This window comes from Pholcus phalangioides, unplaced genomic scaffold, assembly GCF_987345545.1.
Source record: "Pholcus phalangioides strain wild (caught in Gottingen) unplaced genomic scaffold, Ppha-v1.0 ptg000009l_1, whole genome shotgun sequence".
NCBI classification, from domain to species: domain Eukaryota; kingdom Metazoa; phylum Arthropoda; class Arachnida; order Araneae; family Pholcidae; genus Pholcus; species Pholcus phalangioides.
Window position 1 is genome coordinate 61,184,999 of NW_028301602.1, and position 27,325 is coordinate 61,212,323.

At 37.6% G+C, this 27,325-nt stretch overlaps 2 protein-coding genes across 2 annotated transcripts; both read left to right on the plus strand.

Moving 5' to 3' along the window:
- The first annotated feature begins 12,306 nt into the window (after positions 1–12,306).
- Positions 12,307–14,932, plus strand: LOC149083445 (uncharacterized). The gene is made up of 4 exons (XM_089236939.1): positions 12,307–12,407; positions 14,179–14,401; positions 14,531–14,688; positions 14,808–14,932. The coding sequence occupies exons 1-3, from the start codon at positions 12,396–12,398 to the stop codon at positions 14,632–14,634; spliced, it is 339 nt and encodes a 112-aa protein (XP_089093065.1). The 5' UTR covers positions 12,307–12,395; the 3' UTR covers positions 14,635–14,688; positions 14,808–14,932.
- Positions 14,933–18,757: 3,825 nt separating this feature from the next.
- On the plus strand, positions 18,758–25,318 carry LOC149083446 (uncharacterized). The gene is made up of 2 exons (XM_089236736.1): positions 18,758–18,923; positions 23,201–25,318. Exons 1-2 carry the CDS (start codon positions 18,861–18,863, stop codon positions 23,591–23,593), a joined length of 456 nt encoding a protein of 151 aa, XP_089092862.1. The 5' UTR covers positions 18,758–18,860; the 3' UTR covers positions 23,594–25,318.
- The last annotated feature ends 2,007 nt before the right edge of the window (positions 25,319–27,325 follow it).

Here is a 27,325-nt window from a genome sequence, read left to right on the forward strand (position 1 = left end):
CATTAATTGATGATTAGGGCGAGAGTTTTTATATGGAATGAAATTTTGGACAGATCAGAAAATGTTAAATATCAAAATAGATATTTTTCTGAGTAATTATAATTCAAAGTATGAAACGCTTTTATCTACATCGAAAGTGTTTGTTATTTAGCGTATCTATCAGGTTAAAAAAAACAATTTGACAACATTGGTAATAAGTTTTTGACTGCTTTAATACTAAGTTGGCTTCTGAAGTCAAAAACCTAACCCTGCTGCCCTATCACATCTATTTTGAATAAACAGCTTTATTTCACTTAGCAAATTGAGTAGTTTAGATATAAAGTTATATAAAGAGATATAAATATGTTCTAGACTCGTTTATGTCAAAATATTCAAAATTGCAAATTGTAATTAATATTCTGCTTTAATTATTGTAATAAATTAATGTTTAAAAATTAAACATTGTAATATACAAAAAAAAAAAAATCCTGTTATACTGTATATCTTATTGAGCTGAAAACATTATCCAAAAGCATTCATTTTGATAAATATGGAAATTTTTTGTAGTTATAGAACTTTAATCAATCGTTAAAAGAACAAAAATGCATATATTTTTTTCGTTTGGCAAACACAAATTCAGATCTTGTTTCTTGGTTATGCAATCGAACAGCCAAGTTTCGGATGACACCAATTTTCCAAGTAGACAGACTAAATAACTTTAAAAATAATAATAATAAAGCCAATATTTGTGACTCCCGCTTTTTTTTTTTGTTTTGATTCCATCTCGCGAGTATCATTTCACAATATTCGGTATAAAACCATCCCGATATTCTCAAAATTCAGCTTTTTGTACCACACGCTCTATTTGGATACGTTCGATTCGATTTACGCGCATCGAAGTGAGGATGAAGCTCGTAGTAAGTCCACTCTTGAATTGTAAAATTTTAAACCTATTTTTTTACGCTATTGTAGTTTTTTTTTTAATTTTCTCATGTATACGTTTTGTCATGTAATGTTGATAAAGTAGTGTCACTTTCTCTGTAAGACAGTAAACTTCTTTACAGGGACAATGCATATGAAAGAGAATTTCATTAATCAACTAATTAATTACGATTTTTCGTAACAAAAAATGCTTTAAAGCGCGTTTTCTGATTGCAGTAACAATGAAAATTTAGAAAAATTCCCAGCAGCATAAATTTTGTGGCACGTGATGAGAATGTTGCCCATCTCAATATAACGATAATCTCTCTACAACGGTAATTTTTCTTGGCCCTCAGAACATCGTTATATCGAGGCTTCACTGAATATTAGAGTATAGACAGTTCCAAGCAAAATTTGAAAGAATATCGTTTCAGAGGGATTTATCGTTGTAGCGAGGTTTTACTGTATACTGGGTGGGTGAGAATTCCTACGCACATTTCAAAAATTGATTAAAAAATTAACCAGTTGGCATAAAAAAGTGCATTAAAATACTTATCATGGCTTAAAGTTTCTATTTTTGATTAATACAAAACAAATAGTTCAAAATTCCAATCATAGGTACACTTTTATATCTCAAAAAAACTAGACATAGCGCGTAAAATGCGACACAAACAGGGTATAATTATTGTTTATTATGATTCGCGTTCCATGTAACGCAACATTTATTTAGCGCTGTTGTGTTTTTTAAAAGGCTAAATAAATAAATCAATAAAAAATTATAATGATAATGAAAGGTTTGGTCTCAAATGATTGGTCTCACTGATGTACTGCGGTCAGTTATTCATTCTTTTATCTTGTGTTTAATTTTAGCAAGTCCACGGATATTGTTTAACATTTGTTGCAAAAAGATTATAGTGAGAAAAGATAGTGAATATTTAGCAAAATTTTAATTGATCTAGCAGAATGAACACCAGAACTCTCTGCCATCGGACATTATCCCGTTGCCACTATCTCTTCCAGCCCAGCTCCGTCGCAATTATTGATGAAGATGCAGAACTGCACAAATTCATAAGGCTAAATTGAGATTACAATAATGACAAGAGAATTAGTAGAAGACTTTGATCAGTTGCAAAAACGCTGGCAATACTGAGATTCTGAGGACGGGACGAATAGAAAAACAATAAGAAAAAGTGAAAAAAATCGACCTTTCTCTCTCTCTCTCTCTCTCTCTCTAGATTTCTAATCTTTCTTTCTAATCGATCTTTCTAAATTTATAGATTTTCAACTTGTCGTTGTTGGTTTTGTGTGCCGTTGCATCAGCGCAGAGCGTTCTACCAGAATTATTCCCAACTGGATTGTATAATGCATACGAAGCCTCTCTCGGTGGAGTTCCGATCGCTACTTACGAGAGAAACACCGACCAGTTCGGAAACACTGAACTGACAGCTACTTCATTGGCTAATGGTAAAGTTGGCTTGGCCGGAAAAGATAGGTTTCCAGTCAGAGGTACGGATTTCCCAACTTTCAGATCATTTATATATAAGTCAGGTCCATACCTCCAGAACTCCACAGTATTCCACAGCGCAAAAAAACCGGTTTTGAGATGTGGCTAGCACAGCACGGGCGATTTCGAGTAGCCACATATCCCAAAACCGGTTTTTACGCTGCAAAATTCCACGGAGTCTGCGGTTGTGGACGCGGCCTTAATATTCATAGTACGGCATTTATTTAGTCACATCTCACTCACTGATACATCTCACTCTTAGTCACATATCACTTAATTTTACCGAAATGTTGTCATCAACAGAGAGGGAGAAGGGGAGATAGGACATCTTTGAGCTTCCCCACATAGTCTTGTAGCCTGATAACGATAACTTACTAGGAAAAAAGTAAAGTTTGTTTAAACCTTAGCTTCAGTATGCGCGAAAAAAAAACCTTCTGACGGAAAAAAAAATCAATAACATTATCCGCGAACTTCCGATAACTACAAACAAATTTTTTCCTATGTCCTTGGTCCGTTCGTTCCGTTCTTTGCAAAGGTGACAACAATACCCGAATGATAACATTATCAGTGATTCTAATAAGCGGCAGTATTTTACATATTTACCTGTATGATTACCTATTTGAATATAATTTTTTTCACATATTACATTACACACACACACACACAATATATTCTAGTCTCGTAGGATAACCTATTCGGTACATCAGGAATTTCAATTGATATAAAATGACGTTGATGCACGGAAGTAACCATTCAATGAACTCAACAGATTCTTGATAAGAATTACCGTACATAGAAATATGCAATAAAAATACTAACCAACCAATGTTTTAACAAAGTTCATACCTTTCGAGTTGTTATATGCAGTGTAAACAAAGAAGCCTGGAACACATGGCGTAACCCCCCCCCCCCCCAAAGGTATGAACTTCATTATGCACTCCGTCCGTGAAAAAGCCTTTCTTCTCTTTTCAATCAAAGTTTTGTTTCCCTAGGTCCATTGCCGTGGTACCCGTACCTTCCAGGGTACTTCCCACTCGGTGGACTTGCTGGTTGGCCAGCACCAGCCGTGTTATGAGAAGACGAAAGCATACCAAAATTGTCATGGTAAGTTTCATTTCATTAATGGACAATAATTGTTGCCCAAACAAAACAAGGTAATTATTTGACAGAAAGATTTTTTCCTCCTAATTCCCTGCTGTTATGGGATCGGTGATCTAATATTGGCAAATACTACTCTACTACTAGACCGTACATTTACCTCGAACACAATTTCGTTTTAGCTCATAAACACCATTCATCTGAGGAATTTCTAATGAATTGGTGAATGCCGGAAAGTGCTGCGTATTTGTGGGGAAATGTTCAAGAAGTGCTGCCACCTGTCTTTCGGATTCGGAAACAAAAAATCAGCAGATAATTGCTTCCAGGAATTTTAAGCGCGGATTGTGTGTAATTCCTTATAGGCAATTACCAAGTAATTCGTCGTTTTCTGATTTGATTTTTGCCAGTGCTGCAAACATACCTCGGTGTTGTATCTCGATATCATAAAAAAAAGTAAATGGACTGAGATTTCCCTCCCAATGAAAATCATTCACTCACAGTAGTGTCTTAACGTGTGGCCTAGGGCGGTATTCACCGACATGGGGTTTAAACTATAGTCACAATTTTTTGATGAGAGATCGACACGGATTGGTTAAATTCAGGGTTTTAACCAATCTATATTGATCTATCATCCAAAAATTGTGACTACAGTTTAAACCAGTGTTTCTCAACCGCCGGGCCGCGACATCATTCTTACCGGACCGCGACTGATCTGACGTTTCCTTTCCCCCATTCATGCTCTGTTAATCATGTGTTTGACCGGGCCTTCCACTTACAAAAATAAATGAAACCGGGCCGCGGGCTTCCAAAGGTTGAGAACCACTGGTTTAAACCATGTCGGTGAATACGGCCTTTAACTATTCAACCCAAGCTGAACGCGTTATGACGGCCCCGCTCGCTCACTCATTTATCTTTACAGGGGGAAAATTTAAAATTTGTTCGTCGAATTTTAACTATTTGAAATTTCTACAGTAGATGCGAAGTATAATTTTGAACGTATTTAAAATAATAATTATTTTTACTTTCATTAGCAGGTACGCAAACTCGATAGGAATGAAGAACTAAATGAACCTTCACGATTGAAAATTCAAGATTTGACATGTATGAACTTTGTTGTATCAGGAATAAAACAAAAACTGATGAAAAAAAAGAGAATTTGAGTAATTTTCCCTTCAATTTCCAAGAAGTCATTTCTTCTTTGCATCGATAAATTTGTAAGACAGAGTGTTTCTAAATTCATGAGACAAACTTTAAGAGGATTAAAGTTTGCCAGGGACGGAGATAGACTTGGAAGTCTTGGGGGGGGGGGGGGAAGGCACGATGATGATGATGTCAATTCCTCTATACATATATGCATTAGATCAATCGACTTAACCTTTGATGCTGGGGGGGGGGGGGAAGAGCAGCCCCCCCCCCCGTATATTCACCTATGGTGATAAACAAGCATTTTTTATTATAGAATGCGCGGTCGAATCGCAGTAGCAAAGGAGGTAGAGGATGGCTTTAGGAAGTGCACAACAGCACTTCACCGAAAGCAAAAACATCTTATTTTTCCGACGGATTTGCTGTGATATATGGTATCAACCATTCGAGGGTGCATATGCACCTTCGGATTGAATTTGCACTGCCCAGTTTGCACCATAAGAAGGCCTACCACATTGCAATGCCCTGCATCCTTGAATGGTTGATTGCACTTATCCAATAAACAAATCCGTCAGAAAAATATGATATTTGCTGTCAAAGAAAAGATGTGAAAACATGCATGGAAACTAATACTTGATTACGCTCACCACGCGGACGTGGGCCCGCCATTTACTAGAAGACTCCCGCTCAAACATTTGGCCAACGCTCGGACGATTCCCTTCTTCCTCTGCGCCTGAAAGATTTCTAACCCAATAGCACTTCTTGAGTTAGAGCGGGTGTTTGGGAGATACATAGTTATGCGCGGACGCGGTTGCACCCGCTCCGTTTGAAAGGGCTCTTATACTACCTGTCAGGCTATTTTCTACTTTTGTAAAGCAAATGTACGGAAGAATTTGTTTTTTTACTTCTAGTGTAAATTTAGCAAGAGTGGAAATGTTCTCTTTTGAAAATAAGTTTCTCACTTAATATGACACCACACACACTAGCACATGCAACAGAAGAGTATTGATATATGATCATTTGATCATTTTTGTCGCACCACGGTCATATTCTGCACAAGGGTGCTAATTAGACCAGGACCTACAATTTATTGCCGATTCCGAACGGCTGCCTTTTATTTATACTCACCGAGAGGTTGGTGCGCTAACCCCTCGATGTGGGACTCACTGCGGTAGCAATCTTTTTCTGTGGTCATGCCGCCTTTTCTGTTGTACTCCAGTGTCAGGAATGTTTCTGACAAGGATGTACCGGGTATCGAACTCGCGACACCTCTAAACATCTTTTGGTACTTTAGGCCAGTATCTTATCGGCCTGGGCTACCGCGTGTTATTTAAATATGTTCCAGTGCAACTTGATTGATTAAGATGACTTTTTGACTCTTCTTTGGATAATATGGTGATTGGTATTCCGAATCCTTTCGGTAGAGCAGTGTTTCTCCACTTTTCTGATGTCGATCCCTGTAGTGAAGGTCAATGTTCCGAGGACCCTATGCGGCGTCAGAAGACCAATTTCAATGTCACTCTCCCATAAAATCAATTACTTTTTTATACTTTGCATATTATAAAAAAATTTATTTAAGTAATAAATTGCAATTTCGCAGCACAAAATCTGTCATTCGTACAATGGTAGTAAATAAAAATGATCCTGCGGACCCTTTACAGAGTACTCATGGACACCCGTGGCCCCTCGGACTGCAGGTTGAAAAACACTGTTTCACGAAACAGGTGGACAAAACAACTACATATGGGAAGTACACTGATTGTGCAGAATTACGCGAATTAGCACATTATATATGTTGAATTCCTGAAAAACTAATGGAGAGATTTTAGTGAAAATTGGTACGACTGCACAGTTATATAGCAGAGAAAGAGATGTACCACATACAAAAGTCACAGTACGCACGCATGATTGTCAGTAAAGCTCATCATTGCAGGAATGTTCAGGAATGTTCGCGAGATCGAACCGAAAATGAGTCTAATGTGGGGTATGGTCCCTTCTCACAGTCAGACAGGTTAAGTAGGTAAAGGGTGGAAAATTTGTATAATAGCCCACAGGAGGAAAACTATATATCCGCCCCGAAAAGTGCTCGAGATTGTTTTAGCTCCTTACCCCGTGTCTGGTAAGGGCGGCCCAGCCAAGACTTTCGTGATATTAAGCGTGTGTGTGGCAAAATTTTTGTATTGAAACGAGTACACAAGCATTTTTCTGAAATCGTAGTTATACATAGTTTCACCAGTAAAATACGACAATAACTGTACTTCGATTCTATAACTTTTGAATTCCACAGTAAAAACTCAAACTAAGAATGTAAAATAAAAAAAAACAATCGATACATCTCTATTGTTGAAACCGCTTATAAAAAACCAGACTCCTCCTTCCGAACAACCAGCGACATTGGATGTTGTCCGCCGTGTATTTCGGTTTTTTTACTCTCCGGGTGAGAGAGAAAGCAGAAAAACCGAAACTTTACCAACACGCCGCGGTAATGCGTGAAACCTATGATAATTTCCCGACGAAGCAAATTAACAAAAAGGTTATGAAGGCGCTACCAGCCTGGCGAATCTGGTACCAGGTGGTTAATTTCTTGCTTATGCAGTCAAGTCGCTAAATTTTGTCTCTAGCGATATAGATGTCGGAACGATTGCCATACACATACTGGTGTTGATTTTCAACCGTAACAGACGGCATTAACGCGTAGAATATGGAATCACGGAACTGGCCTCGAAAGGATTGTCACTATTTTTGGACGCGGGACTACGGGCGTCACTAGATTGAGGCAATCTACACATTTTAACGCTGCCGAGGTGGTGAAAAGTGGCACCATTCCCGATGGGTGTACTAGAGGAGACTCCATTTTCCTCCGAGAGTGTACGTTCACCGCTAGGATGCCTATCACTAGACTGATATCCTATGTACGTGTGATATAGGTAATCTGTTAACTTAGATATCAGGTCACGATAACATGTATACAGTGTTCGGATGCCAGGCTCGAACATTTAACGAGCAAAAATGGTCTTTCGCAAGAGGCACAGGATAAAACTGTTTTCTTTTTTGCCGCTGTGCGGTCGTATGGGCATCGTGCTGGGCTCTCATTGTGAGAATCCAGGCTGACAAACCCTGTTGACGGCATGGTGGTGGTCGACTGAAGTTGGTCTTCTCAGGTTTTCGAACTAAGAGTCGTGAATGCGCGAGTCTGTCTCCCACTTGAAATTGTCTCTGCACAGAGAGAAGGCAGACCTTCAACATGATACTTACACAATATGGAAATTCGAATAACTGATTATTTATAAGCATGGTGATTATGTGATTTGTTTATATATATTCGATTATATATAATATTTATACACTGAGTTTAAATTATAGATTTTACTCCATATTTTTTTTTTTTTCAAAATAATAATTTTTAAATAATGAAATGAATTTTCAAATAAATTTTTGTAATAATTATGCTGATATACAAGTTCACATTTGATATAATAACAGTTGATATGAGGCAACTACAGGCGTATGGATAATAATATAATTCGCTTCTATAATTGAAAATATACATCTATATCGTCTATTGCTATTAGAAATTCAAAAAGTGATTTTTTAAATGATGCAAACCTAGATATATTCTGTATAACCAACGGTAAAGCATTAAATAGTTTAGGAGCAAGGTAGTAAAAATGTTTGCGAAATATTTCTTTTCTAAATGAGGGTATGCGATAAATTTCGTTTGGTCTTCTCAATGATATGGACTCTCTTTGAGTGCATATTGATTTATTACGATATATGTAGAGTATGATTCGGTAGATGGCGTTATGTCTTATGGGGAGTAGATTTAAATTTCTATAAATTGAGATTTGAGAACGAGCACTGTAAATAGTTTTAAAACATCTGTTTTGAATAGAACAAATAGGCAGCAGATTTGTCTTGTAATCGCCACCCCAGATGATGATACCATAATTGACAATTGAATAAAACCAGGTTACTTTATTATAAACGATTATGTATCAAGGGATCAACTTCTCACTGTTCATGTACTGTTCAGCGTCACGGCCGCACCAAGGGCAACGGTCCGGTTTATAAGCCGCACCCTTAAAATTATCACGAAGACGTGCAGATTTGTGTCAGACATAAGTAATATGAAGCTAATCGTATAATCCAGTATTTTTCTGGTTCCCAGCTAGTTCTTATTCTGACACCACCGTCATCACAGTAGACCATTGGTAGGCTGTAGTTGGTCTTCTGTGGTTCGAGATTTCTAGGCGCGAATGCGAGCCGATCTCCCGGTTAAATAGTCTCGCCACAGACAGCAACAGGCCTACAACGGTAATATCATTAATCATTACACTTCACTCATGGTTAGAAAAATTGATGACAGATGGCAGCACACTGCACATAACAATCCTTACACAGAAACAAGTTTCACGTTAGGTTCACAACACGGACACGCACATTTCAACATGTACCAATTCGTTAAAAGTTCCGCAGAGGAATATGGACGAGGTGTATGTCTGTAATAGCAGCTAGTTCTTATTTCTTGAGTTACCTTTTTGGGAACAGAACGCAGTGGAACTTCGGTTAACGAGCTTAATTCGTTCCGCTAACGTGATCGTTATCCGAAACGTTCCTATAGGAAATAATGTAAACTCGGATAATTAGCCCCACAAGTATTCATTTACATAAAAATGACTAATAGAAACGGCATTTATTCAACTATTGTTGAATAATACAACACAATGATAAAATAAATAAATAATGAAATAAAATACATGTATAATATAAATAACGCCATAAATAAACATACAACACCATAATGTTTACAACTTAACTTACTCTAAACGACGAGAGAGGGAAGGACTACCGTGTAGGACGATTTACGGACTCTCCCGTTGTTTGAAAACTTATTCTTTTTTTGTCACTTTGAAAAAAAGAACCTTATCCAACGACACTTGCTTCTACCTCCTTTCTAGGATTTCTCGGGAATGGGAAATTGCAGTGTTCACGTTGGACAAATGCCACAGCTTTATTTGGGTAGTTCTTTTCTACAGAGTTTTGCACAGATTCCCACATCTCTAATCTCATTTTATGGGAGATAGAGAGAGGGAGGAACTCCTTACTTATCTCTTCCCCAGATGAGATACCGTCCATAAACGCTTGCTGGTGCGCGCAAAAGAGATCCATCACTTCATCTACCGTCAAACTCTTGGACATTTTCCACCACTATCTCTTGAATGCCATCCTCATGCGCGTTCAGTCCCGTGGTCTTCCCCAGGGACACAATCTCTACGAATGTTGGATCCTATTAATGACTTAGCCCCTCAAAGTCACGTTTAATAAGGCAATCAGCCCACAGTTTTGTCCAAGCAGAATTGAAAAAAAAATTCAAGTGCACATACCTGTGGTTAATACGCTACACGTAGTTTCGTGTCATAAACAGTTACGCTCACACATGCATTCATATTTCGAGTGAAGCAAACTGACCGGAGACTGTAGGGGAGAATGGTACCAACATTTACACAAGTACGTTTGTGGACGAAAGCGAAAAACCACTGGCTCAATTGTGATAACGTGAAAGGAAATAAACATAAAGCAAAACTTTTGCTTGCAATGCGAATCATCGCTCGTTAGCCGAGTCAAAATTTTTGCTCGTCATGCGAATTCCTCGTAAAGCGGATCGCTCGTTAACCGAAGTTCCACTGTATCGGTATTTCGCTTTGAGAAAGTGTTAGTCTTCTTCAACGTGCCACCATCAACCTTCTACGTCGAAATTTCTTCTTTTTCCGACATAAAAAATCATCGTGTCTGGGTGTAGATCGTTAGTTGAGCATCCACTCCGAAAAAGTTTAGTCACAGAACACCAAATATGCATTCAGCAACAAATATACATGCGCTTTATCTTCCAAAATTTGGACTAATTCTTTTACCAAAAAGAAAAAAAGAAAAAAGTAAATAAATCCCCTTTCGTGAGAAAAACTTTTTCACAAACCGAAATTCAAATATACCAATTCCTTAAATTATTATGAATTTTTAAACCATTTACAGATTTATGAGATACTCTGTACTTACCTCGGTGTAGTTTTCCTTTTATATACATTAAAAAATAGTTCAGAATCATACTCCTATACTGTAACCCGAAAAAATTCTCATAACACATAATTAATAATGATTAGGGCTAGGATTTCTAAGCATATATATATATTTTTTGATTATGCACATCAAAATCATCAATGAGGCAAAGCAACTTCGTCAATAGTGCTTTATCCACCATCACAATGAAAACCTTACGTAAGCGCCAGTAACAGGAAAATTACAGAAATAGTATCTCAATTGAGACAATCGGGCATGGCCGGGGAAAAATCATTCGTTAAGATGTCTCTGAGTAGCAAGCACCATGGTGCTCAAGAACAACATGCACAAGATCTAGACAGTATTTCTTATGTGTCTCATCGCTTCCTTCTGTGAATAATAATTAAAAAAACAAACTATTGCTCCTCTCTCTCGCTGAGCCACTCGCATAGGATGGTCAACTCCCGGCCCCTTCACTAAAGAATGATGTCACCCACTTTCCGAAACACTGCCGTAGATATTCTGTGAGCTATATTGTGTCATCATGCACAAGATGTTTCGCAATTTAATTTTTAAAATCAGTGTCTGCAAAGTTCCTCAGATAACCCGGAATTCGATTGATCGAAGCTCGGGTAATCGAAGTGCTTGTATCATTTTCAAAGAAGAGCATTTTTTGGAATTTTCAGAATGTTTTTGCATTTTTGATACGAAAAAACATGAATGTCAGCAAATCTTTATTTTTTCGATCTTTTTTTTTTTTAAATATTTAATTTTTTTTCTTAAGAAAATAATATATTTCACTTCGTTAAAATGTCTTCAGCCAAGATATGATACAGGGTACATTCATCTTTGCATACAGTTTTCCCCATAATTGTGTTGCTAAAATTTATACCTAATAAATTATACTTTTCCCGGAGTCGCATTCCTTAAAAAGCCATCTTAAAAAAAAAAAAAACCCGTGAAAATTTCAACTTTAAGTGCTGCCCTCTGATGAAAGCCCCCAAAAGTTCATATTCAACATTATTCTATCTCAAAATTTACACAATCCTTTAAGTCAGAGCTCAACTCCCTGAGGCCAAAAGAAAAAAATTCTAAAGTGAGAGAAAAGCAAACCACACATTTGTGGCACCAGGGTCTGAAAGGGATGTGGGCATACATTAAAACTGCAATTTTGCAACACTTAAACGCCGGATGATTCCTCTAGAAATTATAACTGATTAATTTCAGGTAGTCAATATTAATAACTGTTGTTTTCACAGTCAGGAAGTCATCAATCGATTATTGATGATCGTCAGTGATCAATTGATTGCTTGGAGTGCTTCTTTTTCCCAACTACACGCATTTTACTCTTCTTCGCTGATTTTCGAAAAAAAAACTGATTTAAAAAAAAACCTATTCAATACAATTATCGCAGCCATTACGGTTTAAATTATAAATTTTACGGTCTGCCAAATCTGATGAGAAGAGCATACGAATCGCCATTCTTGCAGAAAAGTACAATGCCTACCTATGCAAAGAAATACTACAATTACTAGCCATTATATGACTGTTTTTTTATGTACATAATGCCATAAAAAATACCAATCATCAATATTACTGGACTATAAATACCAGCCGTGCGGTATTCGGGGACATCAAACTCGATCAATCGGTTTAATTGAAGTCGATCCTCTTGCAGATACCCTAAGGACTCAGAATGAAGTGTTTGGTGAGTTTTAAATTATTTCCGTTATTTCAACCATTTGATGAATACAAAATGTTTCGGGTTGTACGCAGTGGCGGATCATTACCAAAAATTCTGGTGGCGGGCGGTTTCAAAAATCGTTTTGAATTGTTATGCAAATGCCTGATTTCCACATTGGCGGGTGGGACATTTTTCGTGGACCTCATGATTAGCGACCCGAAAATTTGGACACCATGTTTACTATTAAATTAACTTTTAACTCTAGTCGCTGGATGACCCCACTCATTTCTGATTTGCTCAAGGCCCACTAACATGGATATAATTTGACTAGAATCTATGCCCAATAAAGTCAAACTCGTGCCCTAGATACGGATAATCTACTATTTTTGTTTATCGATTTATTTTTCACATCATCTGCACCTCTAATACAGTACAAAAATAATAATAATCTATCAACGCAACATTAAAATAAATCAGCTGTTCTCACAGGACCGTCATTTCAACTTTTTCCGGGGGGGGGGGGTGCAAAGCACATGTACTCAATGTATGTATATATATATATATATATACCATTTTTAGTGTATTTTCAAAAGCCGGGGGGGGGGGCAACGGCCCCCCCTAATTGACGGGCCCGGGTTCTCTTTCTTTTTTTGACTCGAGAAGCTTTTTTTAAGCCTATAATTTCCACGGTGGAGACCCGTAGGACATTTTCAGTTATTTATTTATCGAATTTACTGAAAATTTACATTTTATTTATGGTTCTGGAGCGGCTTGTTTTCTATTTCGCGGTTGAGAAAAACTATTATTTACTTGAACTATTTCGTGCTTTGTTTATATTGGTACCTCGTGTTATTAGCGCGTTGTGTTTACATTTGATGCTGTCGTCAACGTACATGACTCAAGAAAAACATCAAAAAATTCAGAAGTGTCAAAGAAGCATTTGTTTACAGTTGTGGAATCAATAAATGAAGGACTATTCAATAAATCTATTTTTCTCTCTCCAAACCTCAAATAAATTTTACTTTCGTTTTTGAATTAATTTTAAAAAAAATTAAGCCAAAATTAAATATTAGCCATAGCCAAAAAGACATCAAACAATAAGTAAAAGAATTCATAGAAACTAATCATTTGATAATTAATTTATTCAATTACAGAGAAAAAAAATCGGAATTTCCTAACATAATAAACGTATTATCCAAAGGGGTGCGGGAAGGATCGTTGAATAGCATGAAAATGAATATGTTCTTATGATATGTCTATGCCCACTAAAGTCAAACTCGTTCCCTAGATACGGGTTATCTACTCAGAATTTAACCTTTTTTTTTTTATGCCGAACTACAATTAGGAATTTGGCGAAATGTTTCGTGAACCGCACCTCACAATTTTCACGAAAAATTGTCAGGGTAAATAAAGTTGGCAACTTAAATTGCTGAAAAATAGCCAGCAGCGAGAAATAAAGAACTACCAGCAATGGATCAAATAGAAATTCACAAAAAAAACAACAAGAAAAAATCATACGTTTGCCAAATATGCGAGATAAATAAGCCGTGAAATGATTCAAGTAAGTTCGATTCAAAAATTCAAGAAAAGTTTCTTTGAAAATACGGGACATTGTATCCCTCCCCGAGCGGTAGAAATATCGCATTTCTTGCCTGTGGGCTAAAAAAGGTGTGCGAGCATCCCTGTTATGTATGTGTGTCCGTTTCCAGAAGGAATGAAAATACGATTATGAATGTAATAAGATTACAATCATAACAGGTTGGATATTTATTGGATATCATTTATTTGTTTTCAGGTTGTTTTATTGGCTCTCGTGCTCGTGGTTTGCGCTCAAGGACAATCGCCAATCGGAAATTACGATGCTGTCGTCGCTTCCCTCGGAGGAGTCCCAGTCGGAACTTACGGAAGGAATACGGATGATTTTGGTGGCACTGAGCTAACCGCCAGTTCCATGAACGGTGCCAAGGTTGGACTTGCCGGAAAGAACAGACTTGACGGTGGACGACCCATTCCAAGAGGTAGACACAAATGAAAAACATTTTTTCGCAGTAAAACGCAAACAAAAATTTTTCACTTCTAAAAAAATTTTTTTTTCATAAAAATCGCACTTATATTTAATTACACTTTAAAATAAAACTATCTTGTAGGTCCTCCTGCCAGATACTTCAGACGTGGGCCGTACCAACAGTCCACCTTCAGCAATCCGATTCTCGTTCCTAATTTCGTTCCGGTACCAGTAGGCTCTTATTAAACCCCGTTACAGCAAAACTTCGCAATAAGGTCGAGAAATCATCGATGGAGAAAGGTAAAACGCTCAAACAAATATATTATATGTCAAATGAAAGGAAATATTTTTATGGAAATTTTCAATAATATATTTATGCACTTCATTCATATGTTTGTCTTTCTTTGAATATCTGGCAGAGTCAGCCTACGGTCAAGCAATGTACAAATACGGACTGGAGACAGATTCCCCCCGATTCCTTTTGCATAATGTATTATGTATTTTGACGTATAATAAACTTGCTATAAATTAATCTGAAACTGACTGAGTGGGTGATCATTTATTTGTAAAAAATAAAATATATATTTTAATGCTATCGGAAGAAATAAATTAGAGAAATGTGTGAATAGAAATGGTCTCCTACAAATCAAGCTCTAATATAGGCTTACAAAGGGCCCGGAAACAAATCAAAATACAAAAGATCTTTCCATATTTTAGAAAAACGTGACATCTGCACTTACTTTATCGCGCACCAACTCCGGTCATATATCGCCATACGGCAATTTCGAACCGGTGGAGTTGGGTGGGAAATGAAGGGTCCATCCATCGCTGGTCGCCCCAGGTGCGGTAGGTAAAGAACTTGCTTCTGACGTTCAATGTGCCCGGATTCAGGCCCATGGACCTTGATGGTAACCTTCATAGTGGAAGACGAGCATCTTACCACTGCGCCACTCGTTCGCTGACATCCCCACTGGCCGTGCTTGGCAGGTCCATGGATTAAGATTAAAAACTCTTTCTTCTTCAATTCAGAAACAAACAAAATGGGTTAAACAACACTCAATGCATGATAATCAATAAATATCCTCCGTTGAAAAGAACCGTCATGAAAATTTATGCATATTAAAAGCGGTTCTGCTTTTGTTGGGAAACAAATATTATCCGCGGATGATGTCATTCTCCGCTATCCATACAAAGGTTTTTAACAGCTGGCTGATGCGAAGATATATTTAGGAAAGAGAGAAAATTCAACTGCCTCTGTGGGGAATCGAACCCACGTCCTTTCACTGTGAATGCCCAAGACCACTAGACCGAAAAACAAATGTTGTTCATCGTTGATGTATTTGCGCCATCTTTTATAAACATATGTAAGGAACATAGCCGAAGATGCGTGCACATGCATCCTCATGTTGAAGTTTAGGTTAGGAATTTCTGGTAACCTTACTTCAAATATAAAAATACTAAACATCAGCCTGTTTAAAAAATCTTGCTGAGCTGGGTAAAATGTTTTATTTCCGTGGTACCAGGGATGGACTTCACAGGGTCCCAAGGGCCCACTTCTTAAGCAGTGTGTTGGACAAGCCGGAACCGGTAAAAGTCATATTCTGGTCTGGTCTGTCCCAGAGATGGATCCATCCACCACAGTATATTAAAGTCCTTGTGAATGTGGGTGCCATCTTGCAATTCTAAATACTGTGCGGCAGTATAACTTGGCCATAGCCCCCACAAGTGTGGGTCTGACAGGGCTCCATCCAGAGCCCGAAGACGATTCTTATCATTTTTAGTTATTTTTACACTATAAATTTACTATGGAGAGGCCCGTGAAAATTCTGACCTGGGGGGCTACGGTTGCAGGATGTGGGACCATGATTTTGGTGGTCGAGGCCGTAATATGCCTTCCCTGGGCAGACATGTTTTAAGGGTTCCCCTGAAAGGGTTATGCCTCAGAAAAGGGGGATATTATTTCAAATAAGAAACACTGTGTCAACATTTCTAAGGAATTACAAAGTAAGTGTAATTTTATGTAAAAACATTTTTTGCCTGTGGAAGCCGCGGGGCATTAACTCGGTTACCCTAGCTTAGTTACGGTCCTGTTGGTGGCCTATGGGCTTCATGTGAATTTTTCCCGTAACGTCTGATAAATTCGAAGACCCCTGAACTAGACAATGCAGTATTCTATTGCGTATAAGAAGCATCATCGAACTAGAACTTCTGCTGCCACCTACCAAATAAAAACACGACAGTTATAATTTTTTAATTGAAAAATTAGTGACCACTTTCCGATTAATGTAGCTCATGAAAAAAACAATATGGGATGATATTGTAAACTATTTTGTGTAAGTAATAATATTATTCAAATTATTATGTTTGCTTCGGAATTTTAATAGTTGTTTTTTATTATTGCGACTAAAACCCGCAAAGTAAGTTAAAATTTGAGAATGAATGCTTCCGTGAACGCAGAATTATTTGCTGCACAGAAAAAGAAATTCTCCATACTGTATAAGGTAGCATGTTATTTATCTGCCTGAAGCACAGATATCGGAATTCTGTGTGAACAGGCATGTGCAGGTGAAAAAAATAAAATGTGCTGCCCTTGTTCTAAAAAAAAAGTTAGAGGGCGTTCCTACATGTTATGGAGAAATAAATTTGTCCTTTCCTCGCAAATATCTCGGTGCTCACCATGGCCCCCCACATACTCGAAACGCCCGCTCTCCCAGACTGAGATCTTTGGTGGGCCTCCTCAATATTAAAATTCCTCCCGGCCCCGTTCTAGAGCTCTGCCAGCTCCACCCTTGTGGTATTTGAAAAATCTCCATTTTCAAAGACCAACCCCTTCGCGTACAACAACTTTTGGCAACAATTTTGGATGATCTCTATTTGTCGAATCGACGATAAATCTAGTAACTTTACCCTAACCTAACCGCACATTAGAAAAAAGGAAGAGGGGGGGGGGGGAAGGAAAAAATGAAGAAAAGGAAGGGGAAAAAGAATATGGAAGAGGAAAAGAGTATAAATAGATAAGTAGATAAAAGACTATATACAGTAGATTTCTTTTTTTACCCCTCAACCTACGTGTTTTCTTTCGCTCTTGCATATATATAGTAGAAATATGCATTATATGTGGGGGGGGGGGGGAATCACTAACATTAGTATAGGAAGAGCGGAGAAAAAAAAAACAGCTTCGGTTCATAAGGTTGCAATAAACCTTAGCTGTGATGAGGAGAGAGGAAAGAAAACACGAACAATTTTTTTTTACCTCAGTAAGTATGTGAACATTTCTCAGTCGCCAGCCTTGATCTGATAAAGAAACCGGATAAAAATACATTTGTTAGAAATCTTTCTAAAAAGTCTTTACTTATCCACGTACTCAAACACAAATGCCCAATTAAAAAAACAACAAAACACCTGGTTTCTAAAATTGGAAGTTTTGGATTAGAACCAAGTTCATATGAATGCCGTTTTTCACTTCGCCAGGAAATTAAAAGTTTGTGAAAACAATTTTTTTTTTAATTTTTTTATCCACAAGTGATGTTCTTAATAGTGAAGATTTTCTAATTGCAGAATTCACGAATATTTTGCCGGACACCCAGGGCTATCTTAACACGAGCCTCCCACCCCCGTCCCCGGGCACTGCACGAGTACCTCAGTTGCATAGGGACTTCAACGATAAGATCTGGCTCAATGAGTTATCTCAATACATATGTAAATTTAGAGGTGCTCAGCCGTCTTTCATTTTGCCCTGTGGCTATGATTATGTTGAGACGATAGTAAAGACACAATTGTTTTTGGATAAATATTCGCAATTTGTTAGATTTCCGAACAGCCTCAATATCACCAAGGGTTCCGCGAGAAATTTTACGTTGGAAACCCCTGTTCTGCACTTTACATAATATAGCAAGTTTCTCGCTCCACTTGATGTTTCTTAAGTCGTCGAGAAAAGCAGTAACATATATACGAAGTAAAAATGGTCATATTACTTAGTAATCGTACTTAAGAGCGGATTTTTGCTACGTGTTATCTTCGTGTGTTTATCAACCAAAAATCTACAAGAAGCTTTCATTTTCCTGTAAAAATTTAATTGTTGAATAGAGTTATACTCATACGCCAGTGTATTAGAGAGTGTGTTTACCATGGTTGCTATTTATTTTTTTTATTTTCATGAGGATCAGTTAATCTGAAACTATTACGTACTATGGGATGGCGGTGGTGTTCCGATGAATTAGTGGCGATTGTTTTGACTGGAGTTTTGTGGTATGTTAGCGATTTTTCAAATGAATTGTAACTTAACACCCCCTTTTTTTTATTTCAACGGTTGCTAATAATGAGATGATAAAAAGCGATTGGATAAGCGATTCAAACCCTTTTTTTCACCTCTCTCTCTCTCGGTGTTGCCTGGCAAACCTACCTGCACAGAACTCTTTCACAAAAGTGCAGAGTCGGCTCCGAAGGGTGAATAGGAAAAGTTCTCATCCGATATGAATATCGTCGTTATTTCGTCATTTTTGGGGAATAGAATTTCAAGAATTCTGTTTACGGTGGTGAGTTTATTTTTTTTTAATTTAACCATTGTATTGATTAGATTAAGCATTTTTTTTAAATTCATTACTCCGAAAGAAAACTTTTAATTAATTAAAATTGGGTTATTTATCGAAGTTCTTCAAACCCAAAGAGCACAAACGTAGGTGTTTTTTTCCTTGCTGTAGATTTATATAAATATATACAGTCCATCTCAGAAGTTTAGATAATGAATGCACTTTTCTTAAAATGACAAGAAAAATACGGCGAATAAAATTAGCATTTTTTAAGGGATAATACCTGAAGCATTTCTACAATTGTAGAAAAAAAATTTCTACGGAAGAATATTTAGAATACTTATAGCATCAAAAATACAAAAAATAGCTGCCTCAAAAGTTTAGAAAGAATTCAGATTTACAAAATTTGCTGGCTTTTAATAGCTAATGGACTTTTCTTTTTTTTCTAACAACCTCAAACACACTATACTCCATGGTTCTAATTAAATACTGTAGGGTCTCAACATCAAAACTGTACCGTGCTTCCTCGACAGAACTCTTCGAGTAATCAACAGTCGAAAATTCTGTAGTTCATTTGCAAACACATTTATCGTAAGTATGCCCCATACATTTCTAATAGGATTCAAGTCAGGACTCATCGATGGCCACTCTAAAACCGATACATTTTCGCGATTAAAGAGCTTTTTGTGAAAGTACCATTCGCTCCATCGACCGAAAAAGTGCTGTTGAAGATGTCTTCTTTGGTAAACGGAGCGAAAAAGTAGTTCAGTTTCGGATCGCCCAGAGGACCGTCGAGGTCTTCTGTGTTTTTCTGATCTGTTGACAGATCTTTGAATAGACACGTTATAATGTTGAAATGTCACGCTTGATCCTCTTGAATTTTCTCCAGTCAGTAGCAAATTGTTCTCGAGGATCTCTTATAAGCATCAGAGTTTTGACGACCGATTTCGAAAGTTAAGGAAGCCTGACCACATTAGAAGTTAATGCTGCCCATACCATTATCGAAGCTCCACCTGACTGTCTGCTGAAAACATCCGTCTGGAACATGTGAGTTCCATTTTTTTTTCCATCACTAAATATGATACCTACCAATATGATAACCACTAAATATGATAAATAAGCTATTTGTCTCGACATAAAACATGATTTCATGCCCATTTCAGTCTTTCTTCTCCACTTCTCTTTGGTGTTTCCTTGTGACAGGCAATTCTCTGACTACCGTTTTTTGAATCAAATACGTGCTTCTCTGATATGTCTATGAACTGCATCTGTTGAAATTTTCACTGCAGTATCTTTCATGATTTCGTGCAAGGTCATTTTTTATTGCGTTCAAACCGATCTTCCAACGGTTTTGTTTTCGCGTCAACTTGTACTGCGTTGCCTACCACAACCGGGTTTTGGCTTTTGGGACACACTTCGGGTCAATACACGTCACACTTCATTTCGACTTGCTCGAAGCAATAGGAATCTCTTTTATAGCCTTTCTTTTTTACTTTCAAATGAAGTGCTGATATGATTTCATCGTACAAAATATGCGACGACTTTCTTTCTTATGGGCTTTCAGCTTTCCACTTTTACACTATCACGTCTCTGAAACGCCATGTAGACGCAATCTTCGAAATTTGGTTTAAAAATCCAAAACTAGTTTTTTTTCAACACAATGACAGAAGTTTAAAATTAAAAATCTGTATTATCTAAAGCTGAACTTTTGAGAGACAGAATCTGTAAAAAAATTTTATCCTTAGGGAATTCAGCCCTGACTTCGAGGATTGTGGGTGCTTTATCGTTGAAGTCAGGGCTGTACCATTACCTCCTAGACATGTCCAAAAGATACATCTGTAGGACCTGGATTTTTTCTCTTGCTCTTTCTTTAAACTTAGGGAGTACAGGCATTATCTCCTAGAAAACATCTCTAGGAGATAATGCCTGTACTCCCTGAGTTTAAAGAAAGAGCAAGAGAAAAAATAAAACCCCACATGTGTGAGTAACTGAAGCGGGATATCAGTTGTTTCGATATTGTACTATTGAATACTCCGTCTAAATACTCCTCACTGTTCCTAACAACAATGGTTTCTAAGAAATGAACATGAAAACAATGCTTTTGTAGCAATGTTCTTCACAACAATAAATTTGTTGCGAACCAAAAATGCTGATATACAGTAACTTCAATTTTTCCCTATTTGCAGCATGTGAAGTGGGCATTGTAACTGGATGTTGTAGTCGGGCAACAAATTTAACAAAATTCAAAGATACCCATGACCAACGCGCCAGCAAAGAACAATTTTCAATGAACTCTATCTGCAACATTATTTCAAACCTGAACGGCCACTAATGCTTTACAGATGTAATACCTCAGTCCGGCGAAATAGCCAACTTCGAGGCTGTTTTCAAGCATCTGCAACTTTAACTTTATATACAAAAGACAGATGGCAGCACTTATCGAACACAAAATAGGCGTAACTCTGACATCATAATTACGCCAACGCAACTCACGGAAAATCATTCCGGCATGCCCCAAATTTTAAGAAATCCGTCAGAGGAATGTTTACAATAAAGTTTAATAGTACCGTATTAGTAATCCGTGCATGTAGTTAGCCGATTTTGGCTGTATGCCTGTGGATCTCACGTGACACTACAGGCAGTGAAGAACTAATAGGTAATGAGAGATAAAAAAAATAAAAAAATCTCATATTCAGCGCCATCTGTCGGTAAGAATCAAAACCAATGCCAGACGTTCAGATTTTTTTTTTTTTTGAAATTTTCTGGCTGACCAATACAATTGTTTTCTTTCTTTCCCGAATATTCAGCAATTATTCAATAATTACACTCCACTCATAGTTTGAAAAATTGATGGCAGATGGCAGCACTACACATACAATAAGCATTACACTGAACCAAACTTCTTATCAGGTTCATTATACGCACACTCCAACATGTACCGATTCGTTAGAAATTCCGGTGTACGAGGTGCATGTACGGTTGAGTAGTAGTCTGAAATACCATTTTGTCAATATCCTAGCTGAGACATTTGCGCGTGTTTGTTAGGTATTTCGCCCAGCCTCCTCTAAAACCAAGGGTCTTCAATATTTCAGACACTGCGAACCAGATTGAACTTTCCACGAAGCCTACGGGCCACCAATACCGTGGTATTCTTGTTTATTAAACCCGGGTTCCTCCAATTTATTGAAGACTTCTATACACTTATTTTTTTTCATTAAATTTTCACTAATTTTAAACTAATTTTAAAATTATTTCTTTCGAAAATTTTAAATTTTTTGTATGATTACTTTTAAAAATCTGAAATCACTACTCTTGACAATTCTTAAATTATCTTCACAATACTGAAATTATCTTCAAAATACTGAAATTATCTTCAAAATACTGAAATTATCTTCACAATACTGGAATTATTCTCAATAATTCTGAAATTATTTCTATCAGTAATTCTGTAACTATTTTTTTCATTGAGATTATGAACTTTCATCAATTATGAAATTAATTTTTTCTAAATAATTCTAAAATCATTACTTTTTAAATAATTCCAAAATTATTTTTGTTATAAATTATTCTAAAATTATTTCTTTCATTAAGGTGCTGCTCTTTTAGCATCTCGCATCGCGAGGATCCGGGTTCGAACCCCACCGGCGCCACAGCGGTGGTCGGCTGAAGTTGGTATTTTTTGTTTCCCAAACTTCAAGGCGCGATTGCGAGCCGATCTCCCCGTTAAAAAGTCTCGCCACAGAGAGCAACAGGCCTACAACGTTACAATATGCAATCTTTACACTCACAATTTGAAGTATAGATGGCAGCACTGAAATATCAAACACAACACTAGCCACACACTCAGACTGTTAGGAGCTTTGTTCCAGACTCTGCCACGAAGCTGGGCTGGAAGAGATCTCGGCAACGGGATAAGTCCGGTGGCAGAGACCCTGGCGTTCATTCATTCATTGCTCTTTTTAGCATTTCTGTAAATTCTGTAATTATGTATACCTTTTGGATGGCGAATTTGGTCTCTCAAAATAAGAGAATAATTTGAATAATTTGAAATGATTTCATAAAAATTATTTATAAAAATGATTTAATAAATTTCAAAAATCAAATGAAATCATTTGCTGCATTTTCCGAATGCAACAAACGGTGCCGTTCTATTGCTGCCGTTCGTTTTCATTCATTTTTTTCAAACGGGCCCCGTCAATTTGGGGACACCCTGTACATGTTTGTTGTTGATTCTTAGTTGGCAAGTAAAACTATGCTGATCTCTTGTATGTATTCCACCACAGATGCTGTTGACGACGTCGTTGGTCATCGCTTCGGTGTCCGGCGAATATACCAAGCAATCTCCGATCCTGGACATCCAAGTGAAGCCGATGTTCGTGCCCGCGCCGAGGCTGGTCCGCAATTCGTTGTTTTTTCCCGGGGGCACTATAGACAGCTATTCGGCTTCCTTGAACTCGACCGAAGGCTCGTCGTCGGTGAACATATTCGCTAACACCATGTCGGGAAACCGAAGACCTCAAATCGTACATGGTGCATCGTTCGGCGGAACGCAAGTCGAGTTTTACGGAAGCGTACGCAGTATCTTCCCGCCGTACCTCGTTCCGCTACGTGTCATATCCGCACGGGCGAAGGGCAAAGGATCTGGATACGCTTATTATAGATCGAAGCCTTTTTGATGCGGCGAACATTATTTGCACGAACTCGTCTAATTTCGTCATTTTTTTATTATCAGTTCCTAGGAAAACTTTCGCAATTGTAAAAAACAAACTCGGTTATAACGGCATCGACGATTTCGTGAATATTTATCGTTACAACCGAGGTTACTTTTTTTGATGAATCAAATGCAATCGAATGCTGTACATGAAGCTGTTATTCCATTATGATTAACAAGACCATATTTGATCCAGAGAAAACAGGGATTGGTGATAAAATTGTTAATACGAGATACCACTAATTTTCGCTAAAAATATTACTGTCAGAGAAATTGCCAAATACAGCTAACGAATAACTTTTTTCGAGAAATACAGTGCTAGAAAATATGTATCGCACCCCCCCCCCCCCATGCTGGAAGCACGAATGAGTAACTTTTCACTTCTTTTTTTATCAGCTGATTGGATACCTTATTTAGTTATCTAAGTTTTGTCTGAAACACTTAATGTATATCCCGGTTATACACGTATCAGGCCGGGATTGCACTATAAAAGTTCACATTTATAAAATTTGAAAAATTCAACCAATAAGATTATCAGTTACATTCGAGAAGATGCAACTGACAACCTTATTGGTTTAATTTTTCGAGTTTTTTAAATGAACCTTTATGAAACTTTTATAGCCTAATCCCGGCCTCAGAAAACATTTTAGGAAAATGACTTCCATTTAAAAGTATTTTTTTCCCTCCCAAGGACATTGCACATTCAAGCTGCTAGCATCCGTGGGACGGTACGTAAGGATTCAAAATGTATTTCAAGGGGGAAATTAACATCACAAATTAGTGAGCTTGTATATTCATATATTATTTATATACAATTTATATATTATGCAAAATATCTTAATCTCTGATACTAGTAATGATTAATAATCAAAGGAAATTTCGTCCACAAAAAAACAAAAACAAAAAACCCAGTGAAAACGGGATATTTTTGAAACACAAAAGTGAGAAAAGGTGAAATTAAGGGTACACTTCTTTTAACTTCCACACTTCTTAAAAATTTTTCCATCGTTAGGTGAGCGCGGTAGACCAGGTCGATAAGATACTCACCTAAAGTACCAAAGGATGTTTAGAGGTGTCGGGAGTTCGATACTCGGTTCGTCCTTGTTAGAAAACTTTCCTGACACAAGGGTACAACAGAAACGGTGACATGACCGCCGAAAAAAATTGCTATCGCAGGGAGTCCCACATCGAGGGGTTAGCGCACCAACCTCTCGATGAGTACAAAAAACAAGCCTGCCGTTCGGAATCGGCAATAAATTGTAGGTCCCTGTCTAATTAGCCCTCGTGTGCAGAAAATGACCGTGGTGCTACAAAAATGATCAAATGACCATCGTTAGGTATTAGAAACTTAATAAAACGATTAAAAATGCGTCGTTCTATCCAATTTCGTGGCATTTTCCCCGACGTTATAAGCAAGGTTGATCAACATTATTCTCTGTGAGGGGATAAGTCCACACCATCAATTATTGACGTTATAGCCGAGGTGTCGTTATAACCAAGTTTGACCATATAAATAAATCCATTCATACAGTTTATAATATGTCTTCTTTTCATTCATTTTCTAGTTTGTATGAGCCAATAAACTGATAAAATCATACTATTTTTTCGTAGGCTGACCATATTATTTTATTTTACGGGACATTGACACAACATTGTTTTATATAAAAATTTTCCGTTTTTCCCACGAAACTCATTTGTACAGGACTTAATGACAAATATTCAACTCGCACACACGTAGTCTCCAAGGTCTTTTTTTCTTTTTTTTAATAAAACTACACTTCAATCAATCATTAGCAGGCTTTAGCCTTTTTCATTTCCTGAGACAATTAGAATATTTTTTAAATAATAATTGACATGCATTTAGTGGATGCATACTTGCTTCCTACGCATTTCTAGTAGGGCTCGGAATCGATTAAAACTTTTAACTGGTTAATCAAAAAAAATTAATCAATTAATCGAATTTTAATCGAATATTTCCCGAGCACACCCGATTCACAGAGAGCAGCAGTCCTACAACGATAAATCATTCAATCATAACACTTCACTCATAGTTAGAAAAACTGGTGGCAGATGGCAGCACTACACATAACAAGCATTACAGAGAAACAAAAAAACTTCACGTCAGGTTTCACTACACGTACACACACATTCCCGCATGTACCGATTCGTTGGGGGTTCCGCGGGGTACATGTGTGGTGTAGCAGTAGTAGGTAGGGCCTCCAAAACATGGCTCGGGGATCCATGATGTTCTTAAGTCAGCCACCTCATTGGGCAATTTGCCTGTTGTGGCGTTGTATTTGTATTTGTATTTGTATTAATCGGACTAGCCCTAATTTGGAATACACACGCATCTACTACACAAACCGGAGGATACGAATGCCTCCTTTTTGGAGTCACAGTTAAGTATATGTTTGTTATGCATTTCTAGGAGTACCACAGCTCACACGCATATGTAGGAGCACGCTAACCTACTAAGCATTCCGAAGAAATTCGCAAGTCCCTTTCCCCAAATTTTACGCAAGCCTCTAACGCAAGGATGCTCAACTTTTTTGGATATTGCAAGCCACTTCATTGGTTTGAAAACGTATAGCGGGCCACTCAATTTATTTGTGAATGTACCGCGAACCACTTAATTGAAGTTAGAATGTGCCGCAGGTCATTTAGGTGATCTAGGAAAGCATCCCAGATCCCTTAAGTGATCTTTAAATGTGCTGTGGGTCACTAAAGTGATCTATAAATGTGTTTTGGTCCACTTAAGTGATCTGTAAATGCACCACGGGCTACTTCAGTGATCTGTAAATGTGAAATGGGCCACTTAAGTGATACGTGCCATGAACAGCTTAAGGGACCAGGGAATATGTCACGGGCCACGTCAGATGATTCCGAGGGCAACATTTGTTCCGCGGGTTGAGCATATATGCTCTAACGCATTTCTAGGATACGCAAGCCTCACGCGCAAGGTACGAACGCTTCCTGCTAATTTTCAGGGATATACAAGCCTCTTACACATAACTAGGATATCGGGTATTTCAAATAGGTCTACGTTTTCCTTTTTCACTTTTCCAGATTACTTGAAATATCGAATGTTGAAACAGCTGGTCCAAATCGTAGCTGGAAGCTGTGCATACTCCTAGAAATGCATAAAAACTTACTCTTATATTGCAATTAGGCAAGACGATATGATCGCCTTTTGCTAATTTGTGAAGTACTCGGGAGGAATACACTACTCAAGAGTTTAACCAGCTAGAAATTATAGGATGCTTTCATACTTGCCGAATTGTAGGCTACGTAGTTTCCTCCGTTTATTGCACCTTTTCACCAATTAACTCATTTCTTACCATTGCTGATTATTTCCAGTTTACCCCAGGATAGCCAATCACGAAAGCTACCCACGGGGGATACACGCACTAACAGGTTGAGAATTAAGGATTTAGACCAGGGATGCACATAACCTTTTGAGTGCTCGGGCCAGATATCCGGTAATTCAGCCACTCGCGGGCCAGGAACTTGTATCTATGAGATGGGTGCCGGCCATATGGACGTTAATTTATACCTTATTACAGCTTGATTGATGAGATTGGTATATTCTAGATTGGGAAAATCTAGGGTATATTAAATTGGTATATTCTAGATTGGTAAATTCCAGATTCTACCACATACAAGACAAAATTATTCTTTGATTATTTACACGAGGAAT

What these genes read in the sequence shown, in the direction of transcription:
- LOC149083446 (XM_089236736.1), top strand. Translation starts at nt 18,861, where the DNA reads ATGAATATCGTCGTTATTTCGTCATTTTTGGGGAATAGAATTTCAAGA. An exon ending in CAAGAATTCTGTTTACGGTG is followed by an intron (nt 18,924 to 23,200) that starts GTGAGTTTATTT and finishes ATTCCACCACAG; the next exon opens with ATGCTGTTGACGACGTCGTT.
- LOC149083445 (XM_089236939.1), top strand. An exon ending in TGGACGACCCATTCCAAGAG is followed by an intron (nt 14,402 to 14,530) that starts GTAGACACAAAT and finishes ACTATCTTGTAG; the next exon opens with GTCCTCCTGCCAGATACTTC.